General features: G+C 40.5%; 1 protein-coding gene across 1 annotated transcript in view; it reads left to right on the top strand.

The window, feature by feature from the left end:
- Window positions 1–1,172: 1,172 nt before the first annotated feature.
- LOC118562381 (dedicator of cytokinesis protein 3-like) overlaps window positions 1,173–14,895 on the top strand; it is a 122,111-nt gene continuing 108,388 nt past the window's right edge. The window contains exon 1 of the mRNA XM_036134740.1: window positions 1,173–2,081. Coding sequence (XP_035990633.1) covers window positions 2,045–2,081 — 37 coding nt within the window. The 5' untranslated portion in view covers window positions 1,173–2,044. The remainder of the gene's footprint in view (window positions 2,082–14,895) is intronic.

Here is a 14,895-nt window from a genome sequence, read left to right as displayed (position 1 = left end):
CATTATGTATGGAGGAATGAGTCTGACATATTCAAAAATAAATATAGAAATATGTGATCATCGACATATTAGGAAAACGGTGTTCAAACAATGACGTAGGCTTGGATACCACGAGGGAGCATAAAAGTGTAATTTTCTGATGCAACCCACTAACTGAACGATGAGGCAACAAGTTTTTATTTTATTTTTATTTATTTATTTGGCTTTTTAACAAAAGTTCAACATTTCTATTTGCACGACTACACGGCTAGAAATCCGAGCCAAATGGATCCGCAGCTCCAGCCCAAAGCGAGGTCCCAGAACAGGCGATGAGGTTTCTGTCAGGTGAACAAATTGTCACACCTGCCAACATCTGCGTCCACGTGAGCCCCTTAATGAAACGCACGTTCAGTCAGAGCGCCCACATGACAGACAATTACAGCCACTTTTTCAAATCAAGTTGTTAAATGCCTCAGCTCACTGATCCAACGTGACAGCGGCCTGTAGCGACAGCCGTGATGGCAGCAAGAGTAGTACTATGGAAGGCTGATGCTAACCAACCAATAGGGAGCAGCTGTCCCCTTAAGACCACTCTCCTCATTTGCATAATAAGACAGAAATGGAAACAGGACAGGCATAAAAAATGGGGTAATTTATTTGATGTAGGTTTATGTGTATTTATTTTATGCTTGTATATTTATTGAGCATGTATTTATTTCTGCATATATTTCTATGTTTATTGTCCAATATGTCAGAGTCAGACTGTGCAATCCGTAGTTAATTTCCTCATGTTTATACCTGGACGATAAAGCTCATTCTGGTCGGGTCTGTGCGTGTTGGTGTGCTGTTCAGGAATATCCACGCGGTGGCGCGATTACACAGCTTTTTGTGGGAACTTTCAACGGGCACCGACAGTCTTAATGAACATACTAATAATTCGTCTCTCCATATGCGCAGAAAACCATTTTCTTACAACATGACGAATCATGTCATTGCGGCGTCATGTGTGGAAGGATGACACAGCTTCACGAGTCTTCATAGTGACAGCCTCTGGCGCTCGTGCGTCACGCATGTGGACGAAATTAAACAGGTTTTAATATGTTTTCAGCGCACGTAACGCGCCCTGACAAGCGCCCACGTTGTATGTGTTGTTTTGGTCGAGCGCGTGCGCGAGCGTTGCCCGGCCGTCGCGCGCACAGATTAACAACGATCACCTGCGTGATGTTATGTTATGTGACAATTTAGCGCGTGCGTCACGTCGCCAGGAGAAAACCTTTAATGTTCGGGTGCTGCAGCAGACCAACAGTCGCCCCCCCCCCCCCCAAGCCAGCACTCAACTCTCCCTCTCTGGACCGTGCAGCGGACTCCCTCTCTTCCGGTGATCCTCTTAAACAGACCGAGCCCGAACCCAGACGGGAATGCCATTCTTTCTTTTTTATTCCATCTCTCCGTCGGGACAAGTTAAGTAGTTGCAACTCGTCAACGCATGCGTGCACTTAGTAAAACATGGAATAAACGGGAACTCAGCTGCTGCGCTTGAATGAGAAGAGGAGTTCTATGGCGCTTGACCAAAAAACATCAACAAAAACACTTTTTTTTTTAAAACCCCTTTCGCGGTAAATCGTGCGCAAATTTAATTTCAGCCAGGACCTGTGTTTCATTTCTTTAGGCACCCCTGACTTGTCTTAATGGCACTCAGACCCGTGTATAAGTAGTAGTCTGGTAGATTCCCATCGCAGTGACGCCTGTTTGTCGGATGTCTTTGCCTCAGAGCTGTAAATCAGCAGATATGGACAAACACAATGCGCCAAAGCTGACGGGGTAAAAACCTCTCTTGTGGTCACTGTCACAACAACCGGGCAACCTTCAACTTCAAGGACCTGAAAAAAAAAATAGATTTATTTTTTTATTTGCCTCCCACCATCCTGAGGTAAACTTTTCCTCTCCCCGGCTCTCCTGCCTCTCTCCTTCCCCTCTCTGGGTGATTTCTCAGCGGGATTTCTATGAAGCGACGCCTCGGGTGACTAGATTTAGTTGGAGTTTGCTCTGCTTCCAGAGGGGCATCATGTGGACTTCCACGGAGGACGAGAAAATCGGCGTTGGTGAGTAAAAAAAAAAATACATATTTTCTATCAATGTGGCGTTTTTTTGTAAAACATCCCAAACCAGAACATCAGCAACTGTTCTCCAGAGAACAATCATTCAGTACAAATGGGAATCCTGACCTTTCCAAAGGTATTGGCCCTGTCCTAAGTTGGATCTTTAAGCATTTTCTCCTTAAGTGGTACCTGGATGTAATCAAAAGTGGACTCTTTTAAAAAAAATAAAAATACTTTGTCCTGTCTGAATCAGCATATTCAGCATTACAGTAGAAGTCTTTAGCATGTTTGGTTTCAAGGTCTGCTACAAGAGGCGAAGTAAGAATCGTGCAGAGGGCTATCCGTCTTAAAGCAGCTGCAGCGGGAGACAGGCCAATATGTGGCCACCAGAAACCCTGATATAGGCTTTAATATACAGTAAAGCTGGATGGAGAAGAAAAAGAGCCATGAGACCACTGGAGAGTGCAGTGATCTGTGACCGCAGTCGATCAGCAGGGATCCATCAGCCTGTATTGTGTTGTGGTGGAATCACAGTTAATTGATTCAGAAGACTTTATTTGGGGGACTTTAGTACATAATCCACATTTCAATTATTCTCTCCCTCTTCTCTTTTATCTTTCCACTACACCAGCTACTGTAGATAAAACGTGAAAGCAGCCGCTGACACACGCTTCTGTTTTTATGCGGCTTCTTTTATGCCGCGTCTTCTATTGTGCTCAGCACGTACTGGATGACACTAAGGCAGTTTCATTGTTTGAGTTTGTTTAAAGATGTGATGCCCTGAGCACATCTCATAATCAGTTATTTCAACTGTTTTCCTTGAGAAATGTCATACATCTTTTGTACAGTTCCTTCATAAACCTTCTCTGGCCACTTTATCAGGGACTCTCTGATAAAATCAGTCCAGAAATAGTTTTGCCTTCTGAACTGACTTAATTCCTACTGATTAAACTCGTTTTTTTTTGAAAAATCATATTCCAGATTGACATGACAGCATTACAGATTTGCCGTGCCACATAACCACGATGCTTTCTTGCTCCACAACATCCTAACGGTTTGATCCGGTGATAGTGGAGGCCACTGGAGTACAATAAACTTGTCGTGATGTTGAAGAGACCAGCTTGAGATCATTTGAGCTCTATGTAATTCCCTGCCGGTCGTGGCCATCAGAACCTAGGTACAATTGTTTCAAAGGAGAAAATGTACTTTCCAATACGTCCCTTTTCATATTTAAATCCTTCAGTTGCGTTCTACATAAAGTGGAACTGCAACGCTTTGGTCTGAATCCCTCGTTAATTTACCTTCATGTTCCCTCTTTGCCCCCTTGTTCTGAGGCGCTTCTTGGGGCGCCTTGTTTTGCTGCGGTCTCTTTAAATGGAAAGGATGCACTTCACACCCCTCCCCGCTCCTTGTCACAGAACGCACTGACAGTGTCACAAAGTTGCTGAGCTTGGGAGTCTGTGGGTCCATCCGAATACCCTCATTGAGTAAAAGGGGGAGTACGTCAGCGGTCGCCATGATAAGTGCCGTCCTAATAGTGCATTCTGTAAGGAAGGAGGTAGGAAAAGGAGTCTGTATGCTTCTTCTCGCCACTAGTTTAGCCTAGGAACCTCGTGACGTCCCTTACCAGCACTAAGAAGCTATCAGGTATCCCACGATCCTTTGTGTGACATGACATATAAGCACAGCCCACCTCACAGAAATCAATGAAAATGTCCAGAGAGGAAAAGAGCACACATTTTGTAGTTCATTTTGGGAAGGCTGTAGGGCCGGATTTGACTCACATCATCCATGTGCGTTTCCGTCACATAGTGACATCAGAGTTAAAGGCTGTTGGAACCAGTTGTTACTAATGGGTCCAAAATGTGCCAAGAAAATGTACCCCACATCATAATACTGCCACCCACAATTTTAACTTTAACAAGGCAGAATTTTTGTGAGAAAACATTCTGACCATACCATGTGGCCGTCTTCTGCTTTTGTACCAAGGTTTGACGCGTCGTGCATTCAGACATGTAATTCTGCACACCTTGGATGTAACGACTGGTTATTTGAGCTACTGTTGCCTTTACGTCATCTTGAACCAGTCTCCTCATTTTTCGCTGACGCCAACAGGTCATTTTCATCCACACAACTGCTCTTCACTAAATAATTACTCTCTCTTTTTTTGGCCACTTTCTGTGAACCCAGTAGATTGTTCTAAGTAAAAAATCCATGTTGATCAGTAGTGAAGTACGCAGAACTTTCCATCTGGCACTAACAACCATGCCAAGTGACTTAAACAACCTTTCTGCCCCGTTCTGATTTATTTTCAGCCAGTTGGCTTTACCACATCTGATGCCCAAAGGCGTTGAGTTGCTGCCATGTGATTGGGTGACTGATAACTTTAGGTGGGGCTAAGTGGCTTCAAGGTATTTATTAAAATAGTGCAACCCAGAGTCTGTTTGGGCCAGCCATGCAGCAAATCGTCTCCTGTCAAGTGCTCATTGGTCAGCCTGTCTCCATTGAGGTGTGTGATTGGTTGTTCTTAATTGTATTTTCACCTTTAAACCTTTCCTGTTTAATTGCAAACTGGTTGATGTTTTTTTTTTTGATGAGGCCAAAACACATTGGTTAATCCATAAAGTTGCTTTGTTAGTGCAACAATTGCTGCTCCTCATCTAGTTACATTTTGTCCTGCTCCGCGAAACTTGGAATTAGAGGTGCAGTTCTGCCAAAACCTCTGCTGTTCAGGACCGTGTAAAGTCTTCTTTAAAACGCTCCTCGGGCTTTACCTTGTGCCCTAAAAGCGTAATTTCTCAACATCAGTCTTGCATAAGAACTTTGAGTTTCTAGCAAACACTTTTTAAAGTCTTAGCGCATTTATTCATTAATTGGGACCACCCATGCAGTCCACACACCGTGTGAAAACTGGTGCGAACTTGGAGAGTCCAACGAGATTTGCATAAGTGTGTGAAATGAGGCGACAGACCTCCAACCTCTCCAAACACCCGGAGGTCAGGCCTGTTGATAGACAGCTGCTCAGGCTGTTCCGATTGACCGATTACAGGGAAACTCTACACCAGCGTGTGCTGCGGGAGGAAGCAGGACTCTGCTGACAGGAAGTCGATGTGGGGAATCATGACTCCAGCACTCCGTTAATTGGAAACAAACATTAGCTGAATCTGAATGAGACCCCCCCCCCCCCCTCTTGCTTCTTTGACTTCAGCCTTAGTTTCCTGACCCTGCTCTGATTTTAGTTTTTCAGATTAGCCTGACCTCCATTATTTACAAGGTATTTCTCAGCATATTTCTTCACTGCAGAGTAACAGGTGCAGTGATAGTTTTATTGTAAAGAAAAATTTCAAGTATTTTTCCAAGTCTACCCAGTTTTTTCCTTTCTGATTGCCGTCTTCCCCATATCAAATATAAATTCTAGCAGACTTTCTTTTCTCGTTTGTCCTCACATGATCTTTTGTCAAAGAAACGGATCTCTGAACAGGTACACAACACCGAAGGCATCCGGACATCAGGAAGTCTTTAATATCAGGGTGAATACAGGGGGTTAAACATCTCCTTTGAAAACCCCATGGTTGGAAACTGGTATCATTGTTTTCCTTTAAGTGTGTTCTGTGGCCTTTTGGTAATCCAAGCATTTGTGATTTTTGCAGGATAACGCTCTGCATACCAAGGCAGGGAGAGTGGTAACTCATAGAGGCGCTCCAATGGAGTTGGGATGAGTAGTGCCTCGTTGTAGAAAACAGCTATTCAGCTGCATGAATGCAGCTTTGTGGCCCCCATAGAGGTCCCTGAATGCAGCTTCACCTCCCCCAGGGCTGCACTGCACACTGCTCAGTTCTCACACTCGACACAGAACCCATACTGCAAAATGGATAGGTTGAGAATGAGATGGACATAAAGCGATGTCCTGGAAATGCTCTTCATCCATTGTACCTGCTCAAGGTTTGACGTTTTTACACCATGGCAGCATTAGGAATAGTGTTTATAGGCGTCACCTTCTGGTAACAATCCACTTATTTACATGATTCGAAATATAATTTATCATTCACCTTCTTTATTAATAAGTAAAGACAACGAGCAAACTCTCCAGCTGAGAGGATTTTAAACCCACACAATAGGGCTCCAGCCAACCAGCTGGGTCACTCTCAGAACCTTCTTATTATGAGCTGAAACGGTGCCAACCGCTGGACCGCCGTGTCAGCGGATGACGGCTATGCTGAAGAATTTCTACAGACATAAACCGGCAAACCCAGTGTTTTAAAGTGGGTCACACTGATATTAACTGATGTGTAATTTATGTCCCTAATTTATCAAGTCTGTTTTTTTGCTCTGACCTATTTATCCTGGAAGAACTTTTCCCATTTTTTGTTTTCATCCTTTTCTCCTTTGTGCTCAACTGTGACTTGCGGTTGTGTCCTTTGCAAAGCTCCAGTAAAGACTACAGATGGTGCCATTATTAGACTTCTCCCCAGACAATGAAACGGTCTGTCACATTTCTTAAACACGGTTTAATGACTGTTCTTATGCAAATCATATTCTTAGCGTTGGACTTTGATGATAAATCACAAACGTAGCTGTAATCTGCTAAAAACGTTGAAGTATAAAGCAATACGACCTCGCGTTACAGGGTTTGAGTAATGGCTCTAACTGGTCCTGCAGATGTTGGAACCCCCCTGTTAAGATGAACAAAAGGCTTTTAAATGTATTTATTTTAAAGAATAATAGCTTTTTAGCCAGTGGCACAATTATCTATGCCCCTGCTGTTAAAATTGTGCACCAACCTGCTGTTGACAACGTGACAGCAATTAGTCTTCTGCTGTAACCTTTCACATGGTTGGAGTGAACCGAGAGTGGCATCTTTAACCATTTCTCTTTGTAACACCTCTGTGGAGTGCTGCGTCCATTCTTATGATCTCCTTTCTGTCAGATTTACATCTGGGAATTTATGGTTATTTCTCTTTGTCAGATGAACCATTTATGTGTTGATTGAACCGTACGCTTTGGATTGTCATCCTATAAGAACACAATGACGACCCATTGTCAGTTTACTGGGAGAGAATAGCAGATTTAAATTTGAGATGCTCTGGTATGTCAAAAGGTTCAAGATGCCATCTACCCTGGCAAGCTTCCCGGGGCCATTGGAAGAGAAACAAGCCCACAGCATTAAGGTTTGTCCATCGTGCTTAACAGTGGGCATGAGACGCTTTTCACATTGTTGTCCTCAGTTTCACTCCAACCCCACCTTGAATATTTCTTCCTACAAAGCTCAATCTGTGTCTCACCTGACCAGAGGACAAAGTTTCAGCTGAAGTCCCTGGAGAGCTCCGCAAAACTCCAGATGTTTTCATTTGTGATGACGGGACGGAAAGGTTGTGTGGCATCAAGGAGTCAGTAAGCAGATAGTGTCTCATGGTTATATGGTGACACCTGGTCCTATAGAAAATAGAATCAATGTTCAAAAAGTAAATCTTTATGAGTATCTATAATTGTGCCACAAGTACCTTTTGTTTTAAAAAAAATTCTTAAAGGGTTGAATTTAACAAAACTTTCCAGTAGGAGAAGATCTTACTGTGACACAGCTGGATTTATCTAAAGTCTTTGCTGCATCTGTATTTCGGCCTACGGCTCTCTTTGCTAATTTTGACCTTCTGCGTGGAACATGGTGCGTTTTATTATACAGTATTTCTCTCCTTTTTTTTTCTGTTGAGAGCTTAAACAGCTTTCACAGATGGCATTAAAGTGCAATTGTTGATGCTCTGCAATGCATTATAGCCATTAAGGGGATATTAGAGCCATTAGGATACCAAGTAGCAGTTTGTGTGTGTGTGTGTGTGAGCAATTTTGTCTTCTGAGATAAATTTACCATTTCAGCTTTTGATTTAGAAATAACATTTCAGATTTCATTGTCAATATATTTCATAAGCGATAGTGCGGGACCTTTTTTTTTTTTTTTTTTTTTTTTTTTGTCTTATCTTAAGTTGGATTAAGCGTTTTATACTTATTCGTGGTTTGTAGTCCCAACTTTTATGGAAAAGCTTTAAGCACCCATAATGATATTTGGTTTTATGAACCGGATTATTTTTGCTAAAAATAAAATAAAACCATAATCTGCATTAGTGTGCAGTTTTTGCACCCATTTGCAGCCCGTTTAATGAAATGAAGCCCCGTCTGCTGTGTCATGATAAGCTGAACTGCAGTTGAACTTTAAATTTGTTGAACCGTCACTCTGAGGCATGTTGGTGCTTTTCATAGCTGTTGGTGTTTAGTGACCCAGATTTACAGCTTTAATCATTAGAAAGTGCTGTTATAAAAGCTATCCTCAGAGGAGGGGAAACACTTAATTAGTAAGAGATTCCATATTTCCCCTGAGACAATCTAACAAGGTGAGTCTTCCATAGTTTAAATGGAGAGTTTTTGAAAGACACAATTAAAGGATTCAGGCAAGTTTCCCAGACATATTCAGCCTGTAGGTTTGTTGGTTGTCGGAAAACGATTACTGAGCGTCTCCAAAAACTTTACAGCTGGGGTGTCCCAAGTGTGGCCCATTGGTCTTAGTTTTTCGGGGTATTTGTTTTTCACAAAAATTCAAAGTTTTTGCATGCTTTCTGTGAAATTCTGCATAAGAAATTCATACTTTTGATTTTAATTTTACGGCAATTGAAGAGGGCCCTTTAGTTGAACATTTCTTTCTTTAAAGGAACTGTCCCTGATCCTGCACAAATTCAAACCATGAGTGAGGAGAAAATGTTAACCGTAAGCCCCGCCCCCAGCTGTTTTTTTCCCCATGAGAAACCCTCCTCCTCTCCCTCCTGGTTTCCTCCCTGTCGACATGCACGAGACTAATGGGCGCCTCAAGTTCGTGCACAATCCTCCAGAGGAAACAAGGAATCATCAAGGGATTTTCTTAATTTTCTTTGATATAAATGGCTACTTCTCTGGTAAATTATATTTTCTTATGTGAATGGTCAACTCCCATCATTCTGCTGTTGGCAGAGAAAAGTTGTCCCGGGTTGTCCCCAGTTTGCTGCTTATTCCTACTAAAAAAGCCTGGACTCGTTCGATTGCACAATCAATTAGACAGTTGTTATCAAATTACATTATTCAACTCATAATGCGTTGTGTAAAAAACATTTTTCTTAACCAGACAAAGAAAAATTCAGGCAAAGCTTCTTCAAAGAAGGGAAATAAATATGAAACAAACACACATCAGTGGTTTTCCGGTCACATCCCACTAGAAGTAGACCCTGTGGAAGACCCAGAACTTGCTGGAGGGACTATAGGTCATGTCTGACCAGGAAATGCTTTGGGATCCCCCCAAATGAGCTGGAGGATGATGCTGGGAAGGGAGATGTCTGGGTTTCTCTCCTGATCTGTTGTCTCTGCGACCCAGTCTCAGATAAGTGGAAGACAGTGGTTGATTGGATGGATATTACAGAAAGTCATCAGAAGAACTGGAGTTTCTTATTTACTTTTCCCCCAACATCACTTAAGTCGGCAATAAATGTGGTTGAAGTTGTCACATTGACTCTTGGTTGTTTGTAGACTTATCTGAGGTCAATTTCACAGACCTTTCAGTTCAAGACAAATTTGGTTGATGGGCAATTTTGAAGTGATAATGTGTGTTGCTGCAGAAAATACATAGCTATCGCTGATTATGGCATTGCTGGACTTTTTTCTACTCAACTTATGGAAGATAAACTAAAATTATTTTTATTTTTAGCTTTGTTACCCTGGAGCAACTAGTCAAATAATTGTTAACTTTTTATTTTGCAATCTAAAGGAATTTCTTCACATAACTACTTTTTTTATCTTTATTTGATCTCTTTGTAAGCTGCCAAGTGGTTCTTTTGACCTTTTATTTAATTGGTTTATTATTAAGTCACTGTGCAAAAATTAGCATTTATGTATGTGACTGGGTGGTTTCTAATACACAACTTGCACCTTTGTGTCCAGCATCATGTTTTTTTCTTCTTAGGCATTAGACCCCATTAGGCAAGCATGTTTTTTTTAAACTGCACATTTCAGTCTCTTTTTTTTCTTCTTTTTGTATTTGTAACTTTGTTGAAACTTAACATATCCAGGCGTTCCCACGTGCCGACCTAGGTGCTTTGTATACCGCATGTGTGGAGGGTTCAATGAAGACTTCTGTGAAATAACAAAATAATAATGGGCAATAATCTGTGTTTAAAAAAGCCAACTTTGACATGCATTGCAACATTTTATCATTTGTAGTTTTTTGGCACTCAGGTTAACCAAAGGATATCTCTCCTTAACTTTACCAGGAGAGTGTTGGGGATGTTTTTACTGGGGGAGTTGTTGCAACCGGAGACATCTGTTAGCTGCACTAGCAATACTAAACTCTAATATAAGATGCCAGAGACAGAACTAGACTGCTCTCTCTCACACACACACAGCATGACTTTGCCTCTGGTCTTTATGTGTATATTTAGTGAACTCACATGGCGAGAAGGCTAGACATAATAATGTTAAATGAGGTTGTTATATTTTCTTATTTTTGTAGTTCTTTAAGGGAAATTAATCAAATTGACTAAATGGCGCGAGAGGTCAAAGCTTTCCCAGACCAAGAGGTTAGGATTCAGCCACAAAACTTTGATTTGTGCCTTTCTAGAGAAAAGCTTTGATAAGTTTCTCTTGATAACATCCAGTTTGTCCTACTTTGTCACCAGGACTAAGCTCTCCTTCAAAGTCTTCAAACCACACTTGAAACAGGTAATTGTAATGGGACAATGTGAAATGCTGACACAAAAAACCTCTCTCTCATACCAGCAAGCAAAAGATGTAAGAGATTTCACTTAAGCAATTTGCGGCGTTGGCTGCTGTCCATGGTGCTGACACTCATCAATATTTTAGTTGAGGACAGGGCTTTTTCTTTTTGATCTGTGCCTTCACTTTTTATGTTCCTTACCCCTCTTGCTTAAAGTCATGGGGATGCTGATTCACATGAATCACAGAGTGTCCTTCTCTGTATCATGTAATTCCAGCCTCTCCATTTGTTTATATTCTGTAGGGGCAAAGCTGAGACCACAATTGACCTAAGGCCTTCACTGTTTTCCCACATTAGAGTGGGCAAGTAGGGCAAAACACCAAAGGCAAGGGACTCGAGGGGATTATGTGTAGAGCAGCTGGACTTCAGAGCTTAATGAACCTTGGCGATGGGTGGCTGCATCCTGTAATTGTTTTACTTTATGATGATAAAATTATTTACACCACAGTGACATATTGCAAAGCTTGTTACTGATCTTATTACCCTCTGTTGATGTGAATATAAGCGGTTCTGTGCATTAACAGGACAGTGATGATATCTGTAATATCTGGGTTGATGTGGCTGGTTGCGTATTTGTTTGGGGACGTACTGTAAATGTGTTTTCCGTTATTTTTTTCTGTACTTGTTTTGCTGATCATAGTTAACAAATAAACCCCCACTATATACCCTGTTATTCTAATCCTTTATTGCATGTTGATTCAGCTCAAATGTCCATGCAATGGCCAAAGAAACTCAACATATATTCACTAAACTCTTATCTTAAATTCTGTTTAAATCTGAGACTAAATTCTCCATCTAAGTCAGTGCCAAGCTATCTTTCTGACTCACTCACTCATTCGTTGTCTTTCTTATTCCCTCTTGCACTTAGTAAAGTTTATCTAAAATATCTGTTTTTTGCTTTGCAAGTTTGGCTGCTTGAATCTTGAAAAGAAAAATCACAATTATTATTTTGGTCAATACTAAAACCGTGGTTGTTTAGCAATAAATCCTTCAGCTTAGAAGAATACAGCATTCATTGTACTTCCAAAACAAAAAAAGGATTTAACTGCAAGAACAGAATGTAGCAGCATAGTTTCTATTGTTGGTTGTTCATTGTAAAGTCTAAGACTATGGTCCTCAACTAGAAAAAGACGGACTGTTTCCTCCGGGTAGGAGACGGTCTCTGCCTGGAAAGCAAGACTTCAGTCATGTCTGTGTCTTGTTTATGGGTGATGTCGGGATGGAGTGGGAGCAGGAAGAAATGGCTGAGCCAGTGGGAAACGTCTGACAAAAGACATGTGTAGTTATTTTTTTAATAGGGTAGAAAAAACAGCCCAGATGTCAGACTTGTTTAAACAATAAAAAAAAAGAAGTAAATCCAAAAGTTGCATGTCACGGTTAATCTCAAGGAAGGCTTTGCACTGATTGCAGTGCGTTCTGGTTTGGATGTGGGCTCCGTCACCCTACTGTGGGTGTTTTCGTGTGTGGGTCACCGCTCCGTGCTCCGGAGGAGAGTACCGCCGTTGTTATGGTTACTCGCAGTTTCTGCAGACACCTTGGTAGGACGGGTCACACTATTGCCATAACAACAAGCCAACTTCTCAGCTTTCATTCGGAAAAGAGAAGCGCATCACAAACAGTCCATAAACATGTTGGTTTGGTATCACCATTTCTTCCAAAGGCTTACTGGTGACACAGGTGGAGTTAAAGATATGTCCGTTGTACAAAGATGGGTAACCGCTCAACATTCAGTATACAGGCTGTCATCCTGATTTTATGTTTATACTTGCAAAGTTATATTGGCATTTAAGATCTGTTTAAAGATGCAAGAATGCTCATTTTGTAGCACATACAAGAAAACAATAGTAGTAAAAAAAAGAGTCTCTAAAAGTAAATATATATATATATATATATATATATATATATATATATATATATATATATATATATATATATATATATATATATATATATATATATATATATATATAAACAGCAGATGAAGCTTGCTTTAAGTGTAAAATGTACTTTGCTATTGGATGCCAAATACTGTCCAACAATTTTGCATTGATTTGAAGTGTACAGTCCATCTTAGAGACCCAAACCATGCCCTAAAAATCCAGCCACAGCAGAACAAAGCTGCCAATAAGTTCACTGTCAGGGATCAAAGCCCTGTGCTTTATTAGCTGCTTGAATAGACATAAAGATTATAGTTTCTCAACTAGTTGAAAACAGATATTTCTGGTAATAAGACACAAACTAGAGTAACATGTTTCTGCTCAAGAAAAATGTGTCTGCTTGAAATAATTTATTCAGAGAGGTCCTAGAGCAAATGGAAGAAGTGAGTTTTTTTCCACCCTTCATTTTACATGTGAGACCTGAGTGGTTTATTCCTGAAAGGCATGGAGAGAAACATCAAGGCCACTGTCCCCTCTCACATCTTAAAGGACTTACTCTTCTCAGAACTCTATCATTTATTTTCATGAAAAATGCTAGGAGCACTTCACTAATACTCAGTAAGTCCTTGTCAAACTGTTAAGTGTTTTTTAGTAAAAATGACCTTTGACTTGGCAGTGATTTGCACAAATGATCTAAGAGAGCCAACATTTTCTCAGCCTGCCAGTTTCCGTTTGTTCTGTTCTGCCAGTAGAGCTGGCTTCCTCTGACGGGACAGGATCCAAACACCAAGTTGGGGACTAAGAAGCAGTTTCATCTATTTTCAACTGATATAGTAAAACTGAGTTAGGCTGGTTTGTTTCGTTCTCAAATGACAAGGAGTTGTGTGTGTCGAAATGGTTTAGTCTTCATTTAAAACCTTTATCCGAAATCCATAGTGTCCTAAAGTTTTTTTTCCCCACCAATGTTTATTGAAGTTTTTACATTTTTTAACAAGGAACACAAAAACAATAACAATACACAGAAACCCAGACACACACCCTCTCCCCACCCTAAAAAAAACAATCATACACTCACTTAACAAGTCAGTTTATACAAATCAAAGTCTTTTACAAGTCGTAAAAAGGACGGCCATATATCTTTGAAGTCCTCCAGTTCCCCTTTGGCCATGTAGGTCAGTCTCTCAAGAGCCAAGTTACTGGACATCAGATCCATCCACTGCTTCACCCCAGGTCTCTGTGTCCTTCCATTTTAAAGCATTAATAAATGTTACTTGTATCAGGCTAAAGTTAACAAGTTTCCTCTTTTGCATCACATTTAAAACCAGTAGGATATATATATGTGTGGTAAAATTAATTTATCATCAATGGGAATGTTACATTCAGTTAAAAATGTTTCCTGGGTAAATTGTATTTGTAAAGTTATTTCTTACTTTCACCTTCTATGCTCCATCCTCTCCAAAGAAAGGAAAGGAGTCATCAGCCGTTTCCAACATTTGAGCCGTTTCCAACATTTGAGCTCCTGTCTCTATTTATTGATCAATGGACAAAGTTGGCCCCAAGTTGAACAGTCTTTCTGTCCTGCAGGAGACTATCTGTGGTTTACATCTTAGGGCAGGCCATTTTGTCATCTAGTTTGAGATTTTTTCAAACAAATTTATGGAGAAAAATAAATGAGCATCCATGCTCTTAACAACTTTAAAGCATGTTGCGTTACAAATAGATAAGTATGCTTGCAGTAGAAATTGGGTTATTTATGAAGCCCTTTAGGATAACAAAGATGATACATGAGAGGGAAGCTAAGCTATCAGGATCCATTACTTAAAAATCTAATATAGTGATTTGTTTTTAGTTCTGTAAAATATTATTAGTCCAGTCATACATTTTCTCTTTTCTGCTTGATTCATAACTGATCCCTTATTAATTTATGCCGCCTAAGCCTACAGTGTATTCTTCGACTGTCTTGGCACTGAATTATACCCAGCTTCATCTTTATGTACATGCCAAGTTGATTTATTAACGAGCTTAGACACAGAGGTGAGATGAGCTGTTATTTATTCAGACATCAGGCAGAAGATGTACACTTTCACATTTATTCCGCATCTTCTTATTATTATTTTGATTTTGAGGGAAAATCCTTTTTTTTTTTTGTACTGAT

Source organism: Fundulus heteroclitus, unplaced genomic scaffold (genome assembly GCF_011125445.2).
Source record: "Fundulus heteroclitus isolate FHET01 unplaced genomic scaffold, MU-UCD_Fhet_4.1 scaffold_90, whole genome shotgun sequence".
Classification (NCBI taxonomy): Eukaryota; Metazoa; Chordata; class Actinopteri; order Cyprinodontiformes; family Fundulidae; genus Fundulus; species Fundulus heteroclitus.
The sequence above is the reverse complement of the archived record's forward strand: the minus strand, read 5'-3'. Positions and strand labels throughout refer to the sequence as shown.